This window comes from Nelusetta ayraudi, unplaced genomic scaffold (genome assembly GCF_046127955.1).
Source record: "Nelusetta ayraudi isolate G7.1 ecotype Tasmania unplaced genomic scaffold, CSIRO-AGI_Nayr_v1 ptg000026l, whole genome shotgun sequence".
Taxonomy (NCBI): Eukaryota; Metazoa; Chordata; class Actinopteri; order Tetraodontiformes; family Monacanthidae; genus Nelusetta; species Nelusetta ayraudi.
This window is the reverse complement of record NW_027466076.1, coordinates 4,538,050-4,559,286: the sequence shown is the minus strand read 5'-3', so window position 1 is coordinate 4,559,286 and position 21,237 is coordinate 4,538,050. Positions and strand designations below refer to the sequence as shown.

The following is a 21,237-nucleotide window of genomic DNA, read 5'->3' as shown; positions in this document are numbered from 1 at the left end:
AAGAAAAGAGTCTTTCTTTGGATGACGGCTATAAATGTGCGGAATGTTTTTGAGGGGTGTTCCCCTCGCTGGGGTTTCCAGACCATCTTCACAACTGAAGAGTGAAAGTTGGATGAAAGGTGAAATCTCTGTACGTGATAACAAAACAAGCATCCGATCCGATCGCACGTCACTTTCAGTGGGAAAGTCCTGAGTATGACTTGTCCACAAAGGTGTCAGGCTCACTGAGAGCAGAATGGGTGAGGGACCAATGAATTCATCAAAGGTCCAGTGTGTAAAATTTGGCCTGATTTTATGATTTTTTAAAAAAAATATATGATTAAAAGCTTAATAAAGTGCCCATGAATACGTTAATAAATGTGTGTGAATAGATTAATAAGGAGCGCGGTTTGTATTTAGGGTGAGTGCTCATGTCCTCAAATAAACAAGTGAAGAAGAAGGTGGAGAAGGTATCCAGGCTTGTGTGCACAGGAAGCCACAGTAGCTCACTGGCAAGCTCAGAAGAGGGAGGGTGGGCAAAATAGCGCTGCAATTTAAAATGTGACCACTTGATGTCTCTGTTTCTCCTCAAAATCTCCAAGTATTACACATAAACTTGAGGAGTTCTGTAATAAATTGACAAAGTAACAATTCTATTTAAGGAAATAGTCCTGTGATGTTGGTCAGGGTTACTAAGATGTATGTACATTTGTACACATGCTAAGAAGGGTCCAAGACTTTAGGTGAAGCATAACCGAGTTGTTCGAGGACATTCCCATTTGTGAAGATGGATTTAACGCGCCCAATCAGGGCCTCTGCAGCAACCAATCTACAAAAAAACAAAGATCGGAGGAAGTTTACCTCCATACGTTGGTGCCGAGTAAAAAGGTAAACTGAAAGCGGGCAAGGAGAAAAAGAAAGTCCTCAAACTCCAGAGGAGGCAGGCATACTGTAATAAGAGATAAGAAAACAGGTGCATGATGATGTCAGTGCCCTCGACTGAAGTCGTGTCCTCAAAGTGAGCTCCAAGGCTGCAGCTGGCATGGTAGAAATAAATAAATAGATGACTGAATAACCAAGTAAATAAATAACTACTACACGGATTTCCAAGAGCCTGAGAATCACCACAGGTGTCCTGGTGGTGTTAGAATTGGATTGTATCCAATAAACACCTGTTTGACTTAGAAACTGACTGACTGAAAGTGAATATTTTGAGTTCATACTTAATCAGATAAGCTTCAAGTTGTACCACGACATTAGTCAAGACCCTGTTCACCAAGACCAAGACACCACCAAGACGTCAAGAAGGGGTGTTGAAATCAAGACTGAGTCAAGACCAAGGAAAAAGACACGCAGTCGACGCTGGCGTGAACTACGGTGGCACAAAAGCATCACGTTGGGATGTGTCTGAGGTCTGAGGACCACCAAGACCAGGACTTGTCTTCGGTACTTCAACACTAATATACACACACACTACATTGAGGTTGGATACATCGTTACATCAGTTATGTTGTTCTGCATACATTGGCTATGGCTCTACGCTATTCTCCATGGTACTGTGGAAACCCAACATGGTTGCCCAAGAACATCTCAGTGGATCAGCAGTTTGGACCAGTCTTTCCGTCTGACACCATCAAAGTCAATTAAAGCCACCTTCTCTCCCATTGCGGTGCTCACGTTGTGCGCTTGAATGTCTCCATGCACAGATGCATTGAATTGCTGCTATGTATTTTTAGCTGTTTATGTTTGCAAGCTTCTGAGTCAGTTGAGTGATCGGCCTACCAATTGCCAGCTGGAGGCCTGCAACATAAAGCTTGTGAAACAACGCTGAATGCAACCCAGATTTTTAACAGTCAGCCTCCACGTTGTAAATAATTTGAAGATGACCGTCTAATGGCAAGGAAATTTCTAAGACCACCTGCTGAGAGGCAGTTTAACAGAAACGGTATACGTTAGGTTTTGCCGAGGAGAAGAAGCCACAGGAACCAGAGTGGGTTCGATTGAGAGGGAAAGCAAAAAAAAAAGAAGATGTTACCGGTCCCCCGAATCTATACACGACAACATTACAGTTACACCTTGGAGGCTCGAGTGGGAGAAGCGGCTGGGGGGCCGCAGACCTTTTGGTACCAAAGGGGGGGACGGATCTTTCTTTACGCAACCTCGTCTTGTGGTGGGATTCTCCTCGGCTTAGTGCTGGGACATCTGCCGGAAGGAGGTCAGCCACAGTGGCGCTGTGCAACGAGACATCAAGCCACAGGGCAAGTTTTGCACGCAACCGCTGGCCAGGGCCTCAACAGTCAGTTCGCAGGCTGTTGCACACCTTCTCCGCACATCCTCTGCACAAGCCCGACCTGACCCGATCCCTGACCCTTCCCCCGGCCCCGCACGGCCCCGCAGGGCCTCGCACAGCCTCACACAGCGACGCTACGTCCAGGTTTCACCATTGAACAGTGAGGAGGAGCAGCTACAGGTTGGGTTTTTGGGTGACCCGAGGGTGACTGACCGCACTCCAAGAAGACAAGCATGGGCAAACTAGGGCCCGGGGGCCATTTTGCAGCACGTTCAGCTTTGATGTCAAGAGTAAGTAAGTCATGAAATGGATGCATTTCATTAATTTTTTCAGTGTTATAAGAGTCATTTCAATAAAGAGATAATACCGTGGGGCTTCAAAGACACTGATTTTGTTGTAGCTTTGTTTTTGTTCATTTTCAGTTGTCGTTAGAGCACGTTTTCTGCTTATCCCATGATATATTTTTCCTCCTACAAGGTGGGTCACCAAAACACTCCATCTATCTGCTGCTTCTTTTTTTTAATTTATTTTTTAATTTATTCATTTTACACCAATTCAGTGAAATTGGACATTATTTCACAATACTCAAGTGTGACTGGTCTATGGGACGTGTTGCAGAAAGCTCATGAAGGAGATGTGGTTCCTCGTTTCTCTTCAATCCGGGCCCTCCAATGAAAAGCCTGCTGCTCTGAGTGGGACCTCACATAACAAACCGACAAGACAAAGGCAGTAATGTGTCCGTGACATGATTTTATTCACAGTTGCGTAACAGCCACGGGACTCACATCACCATGACCGACTGACCCAGCAGAGAGAAGATTGAGGCTTGAAACTGGCTCGTAAAAATACTGAGCTAACAAAAAAAATTACAACAGTGGAACTTTGTGAGATTGTTTGCAGTACAGAAGAAAATGCAACTTAGAATTGACTCACCAAGTGTCTCTGGCCAGTGGCCAGTGTCTCATGAAATGCACAAATGATGTGTTCTATGTCCTGAAAAAGTCGGTCATCCGTGAAGCACATACAGTGGACACGGAATGTAAGAATATGGCTTTTCAAACTGAGAATAAAAAAAGGTTTCACCAATATTTCCAGTTTCCAGTTTGAAACAAGACGTTCAGTTCAAAACAGTCGTGGCTGCATGTCAACCTGCCCTTTTCCTTCGCTTCTAACACGCCTCGTCTTTGACACAGAAATGCATCATCAACTTAAATGGCAACTTTGACCGCCAAACATGCTTCTGAATGATCAAGGCTGAGGGATTTTGGCAACACGGCTATCATAAAATATGAAAGAATTCAAGTATAATGGGATATGTTAGTAAAAAAAAAAAAAAAAAATTTTTGTTCTTCAACTGACTTGATGATGGCATTTTCACTTTATTTTGAAAAGAAAATCAGTGCTTTATTACGAGGCCTCAAACTAAAGTATACACACACACAAAAAAACTAAAATTCCACATGAGTTCAGTTGTATGTTGGTTTTTGACTTTGTGTAACGTAAATGCACTGCATTACAAAAGAACTTTGATATTTCCAATTTTAGTGAATTTGGTGGCAAGAACAAGAACTACAGTTCCAGAATAAATGCACGGTGCATGAGAAATATTTCAGGGAATAAATAATAGTTCACACAGTTCAGGATCTTTGTGTTGCGAAGATTCACTCATGTCTTTGCGATTTCACGGGGCCGTGACTTTCATTTGGTTCTCTGTCAGTCTGTTGATCCTCTGTTATTGTCATTTGAACAAAGTTTCCCTCCAACTTGGTTTTGATTGCCTGGCTTTCAATCACGACTACAAAGATGTACAAGGTCGACACCAGCATTGAAATTGCATTCTATTCTTTAATCACATCTCTCAGGTCATGGTGAGCAGGCGGGCCGACCTCACCTCGTATATATACAGTTCATCGTTAAATGGCTGAACTGAAAACGCAGTTCCATTCAGGATTTGAACACATACAGGCATCATTCAATGTTTATATGTTCATCCAAAAAAGGAAGGAAAAAAAAATCTTCATCACTCACATTAGTTGGATGTATTAGTTTGTCTATATTGTCATTTTATTTCATGGATTTTTTTTCTTGAGTTCATCAACCCCTAGATGTTAGTTGACACACGCAGCAAAGTGCTTGAAAGCACACGAATGTTAGTCACCTTGCATGGACACTAGACAAGATGATGCCCAGATGTTGGACCATGCAGCGTCCGGTGTTAATGATGCGTTCACTGTCACCCACTGATGTTAGAAGCAGTGAAAACCGTGAGTACAGCTGAGTTTTGTCTTTGTGGTTGGACGGATGGTGGTGGTTGTGGTGGAGGAGGAGGGGGAGCAGTGGGGGGGCGGAGTCTCACTCCCCTTTGAAATTAGGACGCCTCTTCTCCTTGAACGCAGCCAAACCCTCCAGTCGATCTTTAGTCGGTATCACCTTTGAAAGGAAGTGATCAGAATCTTTGATGTCATCCAAAAGACTTGGAAGACTCACTCAAAAAATGTGACTCACTAAAAATGTGTAGAAATTCTGATTGTTGATATTTCCTCAGTATTTTTTATTTATTTATTTTTGGTTATGTTTGATTACATGGCATGATATTGGCATTCATTTGAATTCTTGGCCTCCAGAATGGCTCTGTGGATATGTGTGGAAATTTCAATTTAGGTTGAAACTCCCTTTAAAGCGGCCTTGAAGTGGCACTGTTTAACTTCCATACTCCTGCTGCTGAACGCTTGAAACAGGCTCAGCTCAGGACAACTGGCCCTCTGCTGACTGTCATGTCAATGTTCAATATAACAAGTGGTGCTGTTACAAGCTGAGAAGCTGATGATGTTCTCAGGTGTTTCATTACTCACCTGGGCGTAACAGGCCTCTTCTATCGCCAGGCCTGTAGCTAAATCCACCTGGAAGAGGGCGCAGCATGGAACACAGTGAGAATAGAAAAGAATAGAATAGAATAGAATAGAATGGAAAACCTTTACTAATTCACTATTGGGGAAAATTGCATAAATACAACAAAATGTAGTGCAAAATAGCAGGAAAATTATATTAATTAAAAATAAAATAAAATAATTTATGGAGTAAGAAAGTAAAAACAAGATATGTAAATGTCATGACAACAGTTATCTACATAGTGCTGATATGATTTAATGTTTTTTTCCATCATTAAGGGCGGGACTACCCACTGCTTTATCGCTACTGTGACAAACAGACGCATCATCCCTGTCCAGTAAAAGCCATTCTTTGCACTCCACCACCACCATGACTCACCTCCATCCCCTGGTTAATGGCCAGTTTTGCCATTCTGACAGCTATGGGACCCTGCGGAGGAAAAATATAGCTGGTAAAGGATCTTCTACGATAAGCTGTTCAATTGTGCCTTTCACAAATTGTTAGAGAAAAGCCATATTAAAAAAAAATCCCCAGGTAGCAGCGTGGTGCTGAGTCTCCTCACCTGAGGGTTGATCTCGCGGGCCAGTTCCAAGGCCCGCAGGTAGGCGGCGTCTCCGCTCTTGTTCTGCTCCACCGAGTGGCTGACGAGGCCGAGGCGACAAGCCTCGGCTCCGTCCACCACCTGGGCCGCAAAGATCATCTCCTTGGCCTGGGAGACGCCCATCACCCTGGGGAGCCGCTGGGTGCCGCCTGCACACGACGCAAGGCAGACGTTAATGGGAGCCTTTCGTCCACACGTCCTGATGTATCGACGTTAGTGCTGTTTTTTAAAGTGTGCAGGCTAAAAAAAAAGTTCAAGGTGCAACATTTGTTTTTTTCCTCTCAAGAGTCAGTTTTGTCTGTTTCTGTGAAACACGAGAGCGAAGACGTTAGAAACCAACCTGCTCCAGGAATGATGGCCAGTTTGGTCTCAACCAGGCCCAATTTGGCTGAGTTGGCTGGAGAGGATCAAGAGCAGAGAATCACTCACAGGGAAACGCATAGTGGAGTCAGAATGAGTGACGAAACACATGATAATGCAAACACTGGGGATTTATTTATAGTTTATGAGACGCTCGCATTACAAATGTATAATGATTGTGAAAATGTGCAGTTTATTGGAATGCAGTCACCAAGATTCAGCCACATGCAGCGCTGTTCCGTCCATAGTAGAAGAACTAGAATTACATTTTTTCTATTTTGTCTTATTAACAATAAACAACAAAATACAAAAATAATAAAATAAAATAACAAATAATAATAAAAAAAGAAATTGTGTCTCAGTCAAACTTTTTGAAACACAAAAAAAAATTCTGGCTAATATTTCATGACAATCATGTTTGGGTTTGGTACAATTTGAAAGGTGTCCAAAAACTTTTGTCCCACTAGTGCATTATACACCAAATAATTAATTCTACATCTTTAATATTTGTCAAAAATGATTTTCCAAAAATGTATCAGTGTGACAAATACACAAATGCAAAAAAATAAGAATAATGTACTTAATATATACAGTTCAGCAAGTATTGCACACCGTCAGCAGAGAATCTACCTCCTCCAGAAAAGCATCTTCAGGATGGACAATGTGTTGAACCATGAGAGGCTCTTACCAGCAATCCTAATGTCACAGGCCAGGGCCATTTCCAGACCTCCTCCTAACGCAGCTCCATCCAGCGCTGCGATTGTCGGCACTGGCAGGTTTCCTGCCATGGACAACAAGGAAGGAGCACACATGAGATCTTGCTCAGAGCCGAGAGCGGCTCTGCTCTCCTCCACAGCACCGCTCAGTTGGCTCAAGGTTGAGTTTATGAAGTGAATGAAGTGGCGAGACGCTGTGAATGCTTACCGAGCTCCGTGATGAGAGCTCTTGCTTTGGACACGAAAGGCCCCACTTCACTTTGCTGCATCTTGGCTCTCTCCTTCAGGTCTGCACCTGAAAACAATGAAAAACAAACAAACAAACAAACAAAAACGTGTTACTATTAGGAGCCCTGTCATTATTTTGAAATGCAGCAGCACAAATGTAGAATCAACCACTGCTTTGCTGCGGCTTCGCTATATACAGCATCGCCTGTAGATCATTCATGCCTTCACTACTGAATCTTATATTACAATTATCATTCCAATACGTATTATATATATATGTATATATATGTATATATATATATATAAAAAAGCAGGTTGGCAAATTTCTGGAATAGAGCAAGTGAATGTCAGCAGCAGCAGTAGCGGCAGCAGCAGCAGCAGCAGCAGCGGAGGAGGAGGAGCAGCAGGAGCCCACCTGCACAGAAGACCCCAGGAACCACACTGCATATGATGACACTGCGCACTTTGTTGTTTGTCTTGATGTCCTCCACAGCGTCATACATCTGAAAGACAGTCGAGAAGATTCGTCCTTGCATATCTGCACAAACCCAGTGTGCAACATCTGGTCTGCTTGGCTTGCTTGGCTTGCTTGTTGATTGCTGGCTTTGAGTTGATTGATTGATTGATTGATTGATTGATTGAAGATAGAGCAGGTGCAGATACGCCTGACTGACAAATCTCACACACACTTGTCACAAAATAAGTCAACATTTCAACACAACGCTGCTTTATTGGAAGCCGGACATGCGGTGGCTTTCTTCCCTGTACGTCCCTCACAGCCTGAAGACAGCAGAGGACCAGAGGAAACCTGGTGGCAGCAACCACAAGGCAGTCACACCCCACAAAACACACCCTTCTATATTTAACTCCAAAAGACATTATTTTACAAAATGAGGACGACGGTGAATGGAGGAAAGTTTGTAAAGAGGCGCTGGGAGCACAAACCCCAGCAAAACCATCCACTGAATGAAAGAATCAAATAATATTAAAAAAACTGATTGAAAAATAGAAGTTTAAATGGCGTCTAAAGTGAGATTAGTTGCACCTCTAAGAAAGAAAGCCACGTTTCAACCACCGAACAACTGTTTGTGTTTATTTATGGATTAATTTGGTGCGGTGAATGGGCCACCCTGCAGGAAGCAGCCTTCTTCTGCATCAGTCTGCATACAACATTTTCCTCTCATCAGCAAATTCCATGTGGGAAAGGCCACTCTGACGCCGGGCCTGGTTCTCTGATGTCCTGCTTCTTACATCAACAACTGTGATGTCAGCGCAAAATGGAATCCAAAAAAAACAAAACAAACAAAAAAAAAACCTCCGGGCAGCTGCATGTTCTGTTTGATCACTACTTCTTCAACAGAGATGAAATACTTTTAATTACTTAAAAAAAAATAGAGTTTTCTATTTTTAACGGCTTTATATAACTAGAAAACACTCATATGTATTTTCTATTCCATCTTATGGCTTAGATTGCTGAAGAATGTGTCACATTAGGTCTTCAATTTGGGGTCTGTTTAATCCACTGTTTAAATTGATTCATTAGGCTGTCATTTTGGCACATATGGTCTCTATTGATTAAAATCAATTACGATTTTTCATAACGGTTGTGTGTAAATGACCTCTGAATTGCTTTGGTCTATTCAGAAAGGTCAATAGGAAAAAAATAAAATAAAAAATAAAAAATAAAAAAAAATAGAAAAATGGGTACGTACCATTTTTACCAGGTTTTTGCTGATGGCATTTTTGGCTTTTGGTCGATTTATTCCAATAACAACAATCCCTGAAAGAAAGAATACATCACACCAATGATTAACAATGGCAACAATGGGTTAGTCGATCCATTTTGACTTATGTAAGAGGTTCTTAAGTAGAAAACTGCAAAGACAGTCGCATATCACCGCTTCCAGAATTTGATTAGCAGAGGTGTTTTCAAGACACTGGTCAGGACTCCTTGCTGCTGTCGTTCACACTGGTTTACAGGGACTCACTGACTCACTGAATCAAACTTGACCCAAATAAATGTGACAAACTGCAAGCAATTTCTCATTGATACTGTGATTGCGCAATGAATAATAACAATGAATAATAACAATGAATAATTCATTCTTTTCATTCTTTTTATAGAGTGGACCTTTGCCTGATGTGCCTGTTAAAATGTAAACTGAACTGGTCATTGATTTACTGAGAGTGACGAGTGCAATTCTATCCGGCAAACGTGACGGCGACTAAGAGGCCAATCTACCACAGTTACGAGGACAAGATTTACATACTGCTATACAGCAGTTATGTTTGAATTGCTATCGGCTGCTGGTAACAAAACAAAACAAAAAACTGAGATGTTTTTGATGTGAATTGGTTTGGAAAATAACAACGACAGCATTTATAGAAGCACTGATCCCTAAAAACTGTTTTGAACTTGAACCAATGATACATTTCCTACAGAAGTGCAGTTACCCTAACTGCACCCTTCTACTTTCAGATGAACTGGATGGAACCTTAGCAGACATGTTGTGTTGCTGTTTTGTTGTCATCTTGTTATTATTTATTTATTTATTTATTCATTAATTGCTGTTTTTGTTTGTTAGTTTGGTGTGGAATCTTCTGTTTCTTTGGATACATGCATATATGTATGTCTGCATTTGTGAATGAGTATCCTAAAAAGAAAGAAATTAATGAATCAATCATCTACGATATGACCTGTGCGGGACTGACGTTTGATTCTCCTCAGGCTGACGTCATGTGACGTAGTTTCCTGCTTCCGGCTGGCTGAGGTCCAAATTTAATAGTTTGCTTGTCGACATTGAACGCGACATTGGGACACAAAACCCCGCAGGATGATGGTTCGAACGGTTCTGGTTCCGGGTTCTAACTCACCGGTGTCCTCGCCGTCCAGGTACCGGACGCGCAGGTCGTCCCTGGACTCGGAGCTGTAGTGTCGTCTCGCCGCAAAAGAGCAAGAAGAAGAAAAAGAAGAGGAGGAAGAGGAAGAAGAAGAAGAAATAGTCCCCCGAGCCGGACCAGAAACCGCGTCGCGTCTCGCGCAGAGCGAGGCCGCGGCCAGCCGGAGCGCGCGCTCCCGCCCCGCGGTCGGCACGCGGAGGGCTTGCAGCAACAAGGTTCGAGAGCCCGCGAGGACCGCCATGTCGAGGGAGACGCTGACTGTTTGTTTGACACACACACACACACACACACGCTCAACCCTGAACTCGGTCACATGGTGTGGTCATGTGACCGGGAACCCCGCCCCCCCACAGCTCCCAGATTCCAATATGGCGGCCTCCATACATTTGAATGTAGTTGCTCAATGTTCACCCAGTGCAGATGCCGAAAATCGTTTTTCACTTCCGCATTAGAGGGCGCAAAGAGCATGCGCACTTCGCCCCGTGCCGCTGTAACTCACACGATACATCAGGATGCGGCTCATCAGAACGAGCCCAAGTTCAAATAAATCAGCAAAAAAAACGTTAATTTTAAGTCAGTGATACTAAAAAAGTGCTGCTTTAAAACAGTTGTTTGGCGTGAATTGCGAATGAACGTCTGGATAATAGGCCAAGAAGCGTACATTATTCAATGAACGCTTCTATTGGCCTGGAGCTCCTCATGAAAACAAGTCACATTTTAAATGTGAATTTCATTCAATTTTAAGTCTGAAGTTATACGATTTGAAAACGGTGCACATTCAACTAATGTTAAAGCACTTTTGTTCAAATTGGCAACTACTTTTCAACTAGGTACACGCTACTCTTAACATAATAATTCAATATAATAAACCCATTTATTTCTGTTTTAGAAAAATAATTATTAGATGATTTTAACTTCAGTATGTTTGTGCTTCTCACTGTCAAGACAAGTGAGACAAGCCAAGAATTTGGAGTTTAGTAAAAAAAAAAAAAAAAAGATGCTCTGTGATTGAAGGAACCTGCCATGGAAGCATTCAATAATAATAATAATAATAATAATAATAATAATAATAATAATAATAAATAAAATCTAGTATAAACTTCAATGAAGATGAAATGCACACCCCAGCTGACTCAACTGGGCACTCTGAATAAATACAAACAATTGCACACACAAGCTCTTATTTTATTGAGGTGAATCACTGAATCCATGTTGTTTTGTCTGCCATTAGAATTGGCCAATAGAGTGAGCAAACAAAAAGCACAAATTTCAGTGACAAGACATTTATTAGAAACAAAAACTCACCATTTTACAATAAAATCTTGAAAGAAGTGTTGAGATACAGTCAGCTGGACCTCAGGCTGCAGAGCAAACAGATTTAGGACCAGCCCCACAACTCTCCATCATCATCATCATCATCATCGTCATCAGACTGGTCTTGACATATTTCCGTGTATGTAAACAAGTGCACATACAATTCTTCTGAAGTGAAGCCTATTTGTTTGGCATGATATGGCCAAAAACACAGACCAAAGGTAGCAGTTTAAAATAAGCAACGTAATTTGGACACTCCTAATATATCTTAAATAAAAAAAGAGAAAAGAAATCAATAAGGCATTAATAGTATATTAGATTCCAAAGCAGTTAAAGTTGTATTACAAGGAAACCACCAAAGAGTTGTACTGTAGCCTTCTGTCGAGATATGAATATTGTAAAGTGAGTTTTCTGTCAAATACCGACATTTGAAAGTAGGTCAAGTCAAAAACGTAAGCGCTTTATAAATGCTGGCTTCAGTCCTCTGTGCATCAGATGGTAGTTTTGATTCCAGTGCAATGTACAGTCTGGATATAATTTGCAGTTTAGGCTCACCCACGTCTTCAATAAATCCAATTCAAAGAGGAAAAGAAATGTAAAGAAATGGCCGTTTACATTTGCACAAACTAAAGATCCTTACACACTGGGCAACAGGCAAAGCGACGTGAATAAACAACGTGAAAATGCAAATTTTTCACCTGCAAATTTTTCCTGTACACACCTAGTGCAAGGCGGATATGTGTATAAAATTCACCAGGCAAATAAAGTTTGGTGTGTAAGGACCTTCAGGCAGTTGATTGTGTTTAAAAACTGTTTGAACTCAACTCAATTAAACCGAGAGGACTGAGACGATTGTGGCCTCTCTGGCTAAAGCTAAGCTAATGCTAACGGTCACGCTGGAATGTAGTTGCCCATTTCAACGTACGTCAGAAGGTCAGGTGACGACGGTTCTTCAGCCAGAACATTGTAAAGCGCAAAATGACAGTCCTCCTTCAAGCAGAACACTCCAAACATCAAGTGGAACAAACAAACCATCAAAATATTACAAACAGATACAGTGACTTACTACATTTCGGGGGTTACTTGTGCTTTCTTTTTCATAAGTAGCAAATCTCCAACGCATCCGTCATTTACTTTACAGGCAAATAATACGATACTGTCAATAATGATACTGTCAACTTTCTGATTTTGTAAAAATCAATGTTGAAAATTAAATACGGCCAATTCTCCCCCGTGTCGTAATAATGTTAATGTGGTGACACATTGTGCAATACAATACAATACAATACCATGAGCAACTTGTAGCATGGCAGATGTAAAAAGCTTCTGTGAATAAAACGCCCGTGTACTGCCTATTTATTATCACTCACGCTGTTGTGTTTCAATGATGAGTCACAGCTCACATTCGGTCGATTCATGTTCGGTTAGCATTTATTTATTTATTTTTTTCCAATTGAGGAAAAATAAAAAATAATTTAAAAAAAAATGTTTTTGATTTGCCCCCACCAATATTGATTTAAGACATTGTAAAAGTTGTTTAAGGCAAAGAGCAGCTGCACAACGATATTAAAACACAATAGTGACAGGACAAGAGCCAGAACTTTTCAATCATATAAGTAACAAAAATATAAAGGTTGACAAGGATGAAATGTCGGACACTGTGGTTTTTGTGGGGCGGTGTAAAGTCTTGCTCATGCTCTTGAAACCGCTCCATTGTTTTTATAGCAGTCTTACCAACTGCATTGTAACTCTGGATCCATCCACCACCAACACCACCACAACCAGAGTCTCCGTACATTTGATTTGCTCCCTGGTTTTCATTTGCAGAAACATCCCACCTTCTTTTTCTATAACCACACTCATTTGAGAGAGAGGGAGAGAAGAAGAATGAACGTATGAACTGGTGATCTCGTGTTTGAAAGAACTCATCACTCACCACTTGAACCCCCCCCCTCCTCTCCACTCTGACCTGTTTACAGTGTAACTGCTCATCATATTATTGAAAATGACACTCGACATTCCTGTGTGTGTGTGTTTTTGTCTTTTTTTTTTTTTTTTTTTTTTTACAAATGATGGCACGCCAAAGTTGGATGATATTGTCTTTACGATGACTTAAAAAAATTGAAGAAACATTGAATCAAGGAAATTCATGATGGCAGCACGTGTACAGGAGAGAAGAAAAAACCGAAACCCGCCTGGTGCAGATGGGTGGGTGCAACGTAGCGTTGGAGAAATAGTGCCGCAGTGCGGAGCGTTTGGCGCTGTGATTTGGATGCACTGGTAAAACAAGCGCTCCCCTCCATGGTGCTGGGTAGAAAATGCGAGAGAGAGAGAGAGAAAGAGAAGGAAAGGGGTCATTTGGAGTAAAATATTTTGGACGACGACTCGTGGTGATGGTCAGCAGCGGCGCTGCATTTGGTCGACCCCATCACGGAGCCGCGCTGCTCGTGGATCAGTGGTTCTGAAGAGGCCACTTTGGCCGACGGTTCTCCGAGTCCCCGTCGCCTCGCTTCCACCGAGTCATCGGCTTCTGGCTGCTGTGCATAGGCTGGACTGAGGACAGTGGGCCCAGTCCGGCTCGATACCGGGCTCAGACTGAGGACTCCGGGTCCGGGTTGGTTCGAGCTGAGGACATCAGGCCGGGTCTGGTTCACGGGACTCGCACCGAGGACGCCGGGCCCGGTCCGGCTAGAGACGGTGCTCGGGCTGAGCCTGCCGTTCATGTCGGAGCCTGCGGGGGGTACCGAAGAGTCCCTGGTGATGAGTGCGAACTGGCAGCTGGAAGTAGGAGGCGGCTGGTGGTGCGACTCGTACTCGGGGTCCACGGCCTCCACCTTGATGGGGATGGTCCTGGCTTTGATGCGCAGCTTGTGGGGCAGAGCCGAGGGGCCCACGTCGGGCACTTTGTGGGTGGCGACGATGACGCTGGGGTGGTCTGACGAAGAGGAGGAGGGCGGTGGCGGGAGCAACGGCGCCCCCTTGGGGACCTGCTGCTCGTCCTCGCCGTCCGAGGACTTGCCGATGGCGCTGTCGTCGGAGCTCCTGGGCGAATTGCTGGACGACCTGGTGAGCTGGAGGAAGGTGGAGGAGGGCTGCTGGGGGTAGAGCCCTGACAGGGGGCTCACCACGTAGCTCCGGTAGAGCTCGTAGGGGCTGGACCCGCCTCCCGCCGCTGCCACGTAGCCTCCACCCCCCTCTGCCGGCTCCTGCTTGACTTCCAATGTCCTGCATAGGTTATAGCTACCCTGAGGCGCAATCTGAGGCGAGTGCTTTATGACTGATATACAACTGCTGCTGCTGCTGCTGCTGTTAGTGCTGCTGCTGCTGCTGCTGCTCGGCAGTTGAGCTCGCTCCAAGTCCCTGCTGGATCCTTGACCAGGATCCAGCGGGACAAACTCCCGGTAAGGGTCAACGGCGTCGGCGAACTTCTGCACCTCGCGGGCGTACGCCGCCGAGCTGAGCAGGCCGAACTTGAGCTTGAGGGAGAGCAGCTCGGCCCGGAGCGACGCGTTCTCCTCGCCCAGCGCCATCAGCTTGTTCTCCAGCACCATGTCGTTGATTCGCCGCTTCTCCCGCGAGCGCTTGGCCGCCTCGTTGTTCTTGCGCCGCCGCTCCCAGTAGACGACGTCCTTCTTCTCCTCGGGGATGAACTCCCGCTTCCTGCGGCAGGTATTCTTGGTCTTGTAAGGGACGGGGGACATGTTGTGCCTCATCATGTCCGCGTTGGCCCCCTGCAGAGCCACGGCCAGGACCAGGGAGTCCTCGCTGGAGTCCACCTCTTGCTTGATTGACTGCATGGTATCACTGTTCAGTGGCAGTCTTTACAGTGCGCTGACGGGTCTTTGAACTTTCACACCGTCATTGTTGTGTCCAGCAACAGTGAATGCCACCTTCCATTAACGTCCTTGATGGGTGAAATCTGGAGAACAGCAAAAAGCAGAGAGAGAAGGGACGTCAGCGTTTTCGCAAAATAAAAGCCACATTTCTAAATGTTCGTACGTCAGTACGAATTGCGATTTGCAGGTGTTTCCATCGAATGGTGTGAAGCGCATAAGCCGAAAGTTTGCTTTTGTTTGTTTATGTTTGCTTGTTGTCAAGAATGTTTTTTTTTTTTTTTGTAATTTTCTCTTTTATTGCTTATAAGGTTTTCCTCCTCCTCCGTCCAATCATAACGTGCCATTTTCACTGGTCACATGACCCCGTACGTCACATCTGCCGACGTGTAAATGCAAAAAGTGTTTCCATGAGACTTTTGCGATATGCCTCCATTATGGATACGTCTGAGAAACCCCCTCGTGAGAGCGTCAGAACCTTTTAGCCGTGCTTGAGAGCTTTTTCCAAGTTGAGCCGTTTCCATCACCACTTTTTAATTGCCATATTTAGGTTTTGCACAATTCTAGGGATCATGGAAACACAGCTCGTGTTATTGTGTAACACTGCTGATTCTTTCACCCCAGTGTTGCGCACGGTTTGCCTGCGATTTCCGATTTGTTTTTCTTTAAAACTTCCAATTTAAGTGGATATCTCACGTGATAAGCATGAAAAAGGTTAAATGTCATGGATTAAGTGTGTACAATGAACCTATTGTACCCCCTCTCTCTCTCTCACACACACACACACACACACACACACACACACACACACACACACACACACACACACACACACACACACACACACACACACACACACACACACACACACACACACACACACACACACACACACACACACACACACACACACACACACACGCCATCACCGTACCACCGCCGTGTCTTAAAACAACCTTCACTCTTCCTGGAAATCTTCCTGGAATAATGAGCTTTTCTTGGTGATGAAATTCCAGGAAATGCATTTGAAACGTTTCTCAAAGAATTCCCCCCTGGCCGTACACATAAAGTGGGGCTTCCACAGTGCCACAGTGCAAAGCCCCGATTAAAGAAATGACAACCAGCATTTGAACTGACGGCTAAGTCAGCATTTTGACCATGTAATTAAACACAAGCAAATTATACAACAATCAGCAGGGCCAATGGGAGCCACTGGGAGCAATACAAGTCATACAGCAAAGCAGTTCCACCACAAAGGCAACACTAATATAATAATTACACTGTCTTACATGGGCTATATTTAAAATTAGCTGTTGCCACTGCTTTTTTTCCTTCTAACCAGCAATTAATTATACAGTTGCTTGGCAATAAATCCATAAATAAATAAATGAATGTCTCTGCCTCCCCCACAGCCGATTAGGTAGAGCAGCGTACGAAGGAACAAACACCACGTGCTGAGCAAAAAGAAGAAAAGGTGAACCACATCTTAAAGCGTCACACACAGATTGTGAAACTACGACTTCGACAAAAGGTCCCCTCAGTCTTTGTTTTGTCACTGAACTCCACTGATATTAAAGTGAGTGACACATGAGCCTCAGACGCCTCAGATCAGGGCTGTCAAAGTCAAACACACAGTGGGGCCAAAATTTAAAAGGTGGACAAAGTCGCAGGACAACATCGGCGTTTATTGAATAAATCTTGGGGGGCCAAATTTGGCCTGCGGGCCAGAGTTTGACACCTGTGACATAGAAACGCCCTCCACACCGGCACAAAACCTCTTGCTTCAAGACTTCCTTAATAACAACAACAACCACGACGTAACCGCCATAGAACAGGAACCATTCACAAAGACTTATAAAGCAAGTAGTTCCTTGATGCTGCAAAGCCATATATGGATAAATCAAATATAAGCACGTCCGAATGCCCCACCTTGGAACAGACTGTGTAAACAGTACATGAGATAAGGTCTAAGCCTACCCAGGTCTCCCTTTACAGTAAACTACTGAAAAATCTATGATTATAAGCGTTTGTGCTAATAATAATAATAATAATAATAATAATGATAATGATAATGATAATGATAATATACACCTGATGAAGACACAATTAACTTTATTCAGTTAGTGAAAAATCTCATGAATGGCTCCTTATTTATTTATTTTTTTTAAATACAAAGTGAAACTTGTGGGGCCGTTTCCTCGCTGAGATTGGTGGTTTTCCAGTAGCGGCTGTTGGTTTAGTTTCCACCGTGCTGATAAACCCAGACAACACAAGAGGAGAACAGCTGGAACTGTAACAGTTGTCCCTGCCAAAAACTCAAACACAACCAGCAAGTTATCACCACCACCACCACCACCACCACCACCAGCCTCCTTGCATAGCTAATATTGTTTTATGGCTGCAGGAAGAAGGCGTTCCACCTTTACAATTGTAGGTGTGCTGGAATGCCAGAACTACTCCTGCTACTACACATCTTTTTTGTTCTCCAGTTTGGTTCACTAAGCTACATTGACTTGAGTCAATGATTAAGGATTGAAACACAATGATTGACGAGTACTGTCGTGTATGGCTTTGAATGTTCCAAAAAAAAGAAGAAGAAGAAGAATACAAAACAACAACTGAACAAAAAACTTTTGAAATAATCGCTGCTGGTAAAGGAGCCAAACAGCAGCATCCTCCATAAAGTCCATTTACATTTATATTTTAGTGCATATACACTACCAGTCAAAGGTTTGGACACAACCTATGAATTTAATGTCTTTTCTTTCATTCTCATGACTATTGACATTGCAGCTTCTCACTGAAGGCAACAAAACTACGTATGAACACACATGGAATTATGGAAGAAACAATAAAAGTGTCAAATAACTCAAACAGCTTCTATACTGAACTTCTTCCAAATAGCCACCTTTCATAAAAAGCATATTTAGAGTTTTCCAACAGGTTTTTCTTTGCTGCATCATTACATATATTTGATGTTTTCAGTATCCATCTGCAGTGTAGAAAGTTGGACAGATAAAAAAAAAATTGCACGAGAAGGTGTGTCCAAACTTTTTGCCTGGTAGCGTCCACTAAAAACAGAACATAAGAAACAGCAGCGCTTAAAAAGAGGAGGTTTAAGATTCAGATTGTTCAGGGATTAGAACTGATTTTCAATCTGTTGGTCCTGAATCTCAGATTCTTTATTATTATTATTATTATTATTATTATTATTATTATTATTATTATTATCATTGCTGAGAGACACTACATTTAGCACGACACAGAGAGAGAAAACTATGGCTACCCATGATCGGTCTTTTCCAGTGGGGTGGTGGTGCTGATGGCGGTGGGATGGGGCAGCATATGATATCAAAGTCTAAATTTGGATTCACATGTGACTTGGAAGCGATTGTGTGAGCGGCGAGATGATGTGCGCCACTGGGTGTGGGGGGGTGTGGAGAGAGAGAGAGAGAGAGAGAGAGAGAGAGAGAGAGAGAGAGAGAGAGAGAGAGAGAGAGTTCAGCGCCGGTTCAGGGACTGACTGGCAGGGCTGAGAGAGGGGGAGACCATGCCAGACCATGCCAGGCCATGCCGGGCCAGGCCCAGATTCCAGGCGGGCCGGAACTGGTCAACACGTCCCGGTGCCCTACATTCCTTCCTTCCAGCATTGTGACCGGATTACACAATAATAACATCTCACTCACCTCGTCCAACCCCCCCATCCCTTGAATAAGACCTGCAAATATTACGCAATGTGTGCACTAAGTGTGGTAACAACAATGAGAAGACTGTGTGTGTGTACCTGTGTTGTAAGTCCAAAAGCAGATCACACACACACACACACACACACACACACACACACACACACACACACACACACACACACACACACACACACACACACACACACACAGCTGTACTTCTTGCCGATAGAAGCTGAATTTTTTTCTCTTTATTATTTTTTGGGGAGGTTGTTGAAACGCCGCCGAGCAGGAAGCGCTGTAAGCACAATGTGAGCTTTCACTGTATTGTGACATCATTGCCTTGCTTACTCATGGCACTGGCCGCTCAAAGCGTGGGGTTCTGGCTCTCCATCTACGCCCTAAAACCGTAAACACCTTCCAAATAGTCTGCTTTTTTTTTTTTTTTTTTTTTTTAAGAAAACGATCCCTTTGCCGCGACATACAGCGCTGCTACCGTTTCGCTCGACAATGGTGATTTATTATTACCTCATTACATACGTGACACTGAAGCAGCCAAGAGGCGTTCACGTAACTGCCAACCACATCATCATACTGTCGCAATCCCACCACCACCACCCAAAAAAAAAAAGAAGCACCCATTGTCCCGAATTCCAGCAGGTGAGCGCTAAAGTGCATTCGAAACACGGTTTAGGTTCCCGACCGAAAGGAAATGGGTTTCCTTTTTTTTTTTTTTTTTTTTTTTACCGGGAGCAAATTTAACGCCACTTCCACTTCAGAGAGTTCCAGCAAACAGACAGAGAGCTAGCGTTAGCAACATGACAGAAGTGTAACAACGCCGCCGCCGCCGCTATGCGCCGCCGAGATTCCTGGGCAGTAAACACAACACCGCCATGCAAGATGCGTTCGCTGCCACCCGGAGTAAGAAAAATAAGAGCGACGGAGGCCGGCTGTTGTTACATGACACACTTTCCACTTTCAAATACGAAAACTTTACCTTTTTTCCCATTGACTTAAATGTGAAGACTTGGCATTTGGATTTCCATTAAGAAGAGAGAAAAAAAGATGCGTTCAGGGACATGGAGCTCCCACACGGCTGATAATCATGAACTCCGTCGAAAAAACAGCGTCCATGCTGCGGACTGACTGAGTCGCCCCCCTCCCAGCCGTGTTCCTCTCAAGGTGGCTACTGACTCATGGATGTGTGTTAGTAGGTCACTGCTCGAACGTATTGGCAGCCTGGGATGAAGTGGCAGCCGCGGCGGCCAATCAAACGGCGGCATTTTCCAAGTTTCAGCCAATGAGCGGCCGGAGCTCCTTGTGCCCTCAGATAAAGCCTATGTCGTCATCCGCAGTGTTGCGTGCGTGCTTGCGTGCGTGCGTGCGTGCGTGCGTGTGTGTGTGTGTGTGTGTGTGTGTGTGTGTGTGTTGCGCTCAGACGCAACAACAACAACGACAACAACAATAACACACGCACAAAAACAAAACAAAACAAAAAAAAAAGAAAGAAGAGAGATTGCAGGGGCAAATTTCACTGTGCTCACAGTTTCAGAGATGGATATTAATTTTAATAATCGTGTATTATATCAGATTAGAATCAATTAGATTAGATTCAACTTTATTGTCATTGCTCATGTCTCAAGTACAGAGCAACAGGCAAGCTAGCATCCCAAAAAAAGTGCTTAGCACGAGTTAAATACACATGCATACAGTATAGTGCAGTACAGTATAGTGCAAATGAACAATTGAACTGTTGCTACAAAGTGCAGGTATGAAATAATTAAAATATGAATAATACACATCGGCATCATTATGCACAGAATATAACAGGCTGAAAATATACAGATGGGATTTATCTGAATTTAGTAATATGCAGTGATTTGGATGTTTGCAGTTTATGCACATGAGTGCAGTGAAGTAGACTTCTAACAGCAATTTAAAATCAGAACTTATTTAATGAGCCTATAACCACGCAATCGACTGCACCACTTGTTCAACAGATAGTCAAATTATTTAGTTTTTACTTTAAACGCAGGCAAAAATAACACACACGCATGCGCTTCCCGTCAATAACCGACATTGAAACAAAACGAGCTTTCAACCGATTAGACATGCATCACGTGGTTGAATGAGAGTACAACACAATGTGCAATGCGCCATTTGTGTGCAACTCGTAAAACACTGCACAGGTCGTCTTTTTTGCAGTCGCCGTTTTTTCATCCGCTCATATCAATTTCGGCCCCTGGAGGTCGCTGTTGGATCGCTTGTCAAACTCTTGCAGCGCCGGCTGCCCCCACAGGTCCACAGTGGAAATGGCTCAGTAGATCCTTGGGGGACATAGCAGAGATTCACGACAAAATTCTGCTGAAGTAAATGTTCTTATATTTTGGAAGTAAGAACTATCTAATACATAATATATAAATAAACACGGTGCTGTGAGGTT

At 43.4% G+C, this 21,237-nt stretch overlaps 2 protein-coding genes across 2 annotated transcripts; both read right to left on the bottom strand.

Moving 5' to 3' along the window:
• Window positions 1-4,037: 4,037 nt before the first annotated feature.
• On the bottom strand, window positions 4,038-10,252 carry auh (AU RNA binding protein/enoyl-CoA hydratase). Its single transcript, XM_076029223.1, has 10 exons — window positions 9,938-10,252; window positions 8,776-8,843; window positions 7,479-7,566; window positions 7,044-7,130; window positions 6,808-6,900; window positions 6,100-6,156; window positions 5,721-5,908; window positions 5,537-5,587; window positions 5,122-5,169; window positions 4,038-4,699 (listed from the first exon to the last, which is right to left on the bottom strand). The coding sequence occupies exons 1-10, from the start codon at window positions 10,203-10,205 to the stop codon at window positions 4,622-4,624; spliced, it is 1,026 nt and encodes a 341-aa protein (XP_075885338.1). The 5' UTR covers window positions 10,206-10,252; the 3' UTR covers window positions 4,038-4,621.
• A 979-nt stretch (window positions 10,253-11,231) lies between these two features.
• On the bottom strand, window positions 11,232-20,000 carry nfil3 (nuclear factor, interleukin 3 regulated). The gene is made up of 2 exons (XM_076029222.1): window positions 19,792-20,000; window positions 11,232-15,197 (listed from the first exon to the last, which is right to left on the bottom strand). Exon 2 carries the CDS (start codon window positions 15,073-15,075, stop codon window positions 13,633-13,635), a length of 1,443 nt encoding a protein of 480 aa, XP_075885337.1. The 5' UTR covers window positions 15,076-15,197; window positions 19,792-20,000; the 3' UTR covers window positions 11,232-13,632.
• Between the last annotated feature and the right edge of the window lie 1,237 nt (window positions 20,001-21,237).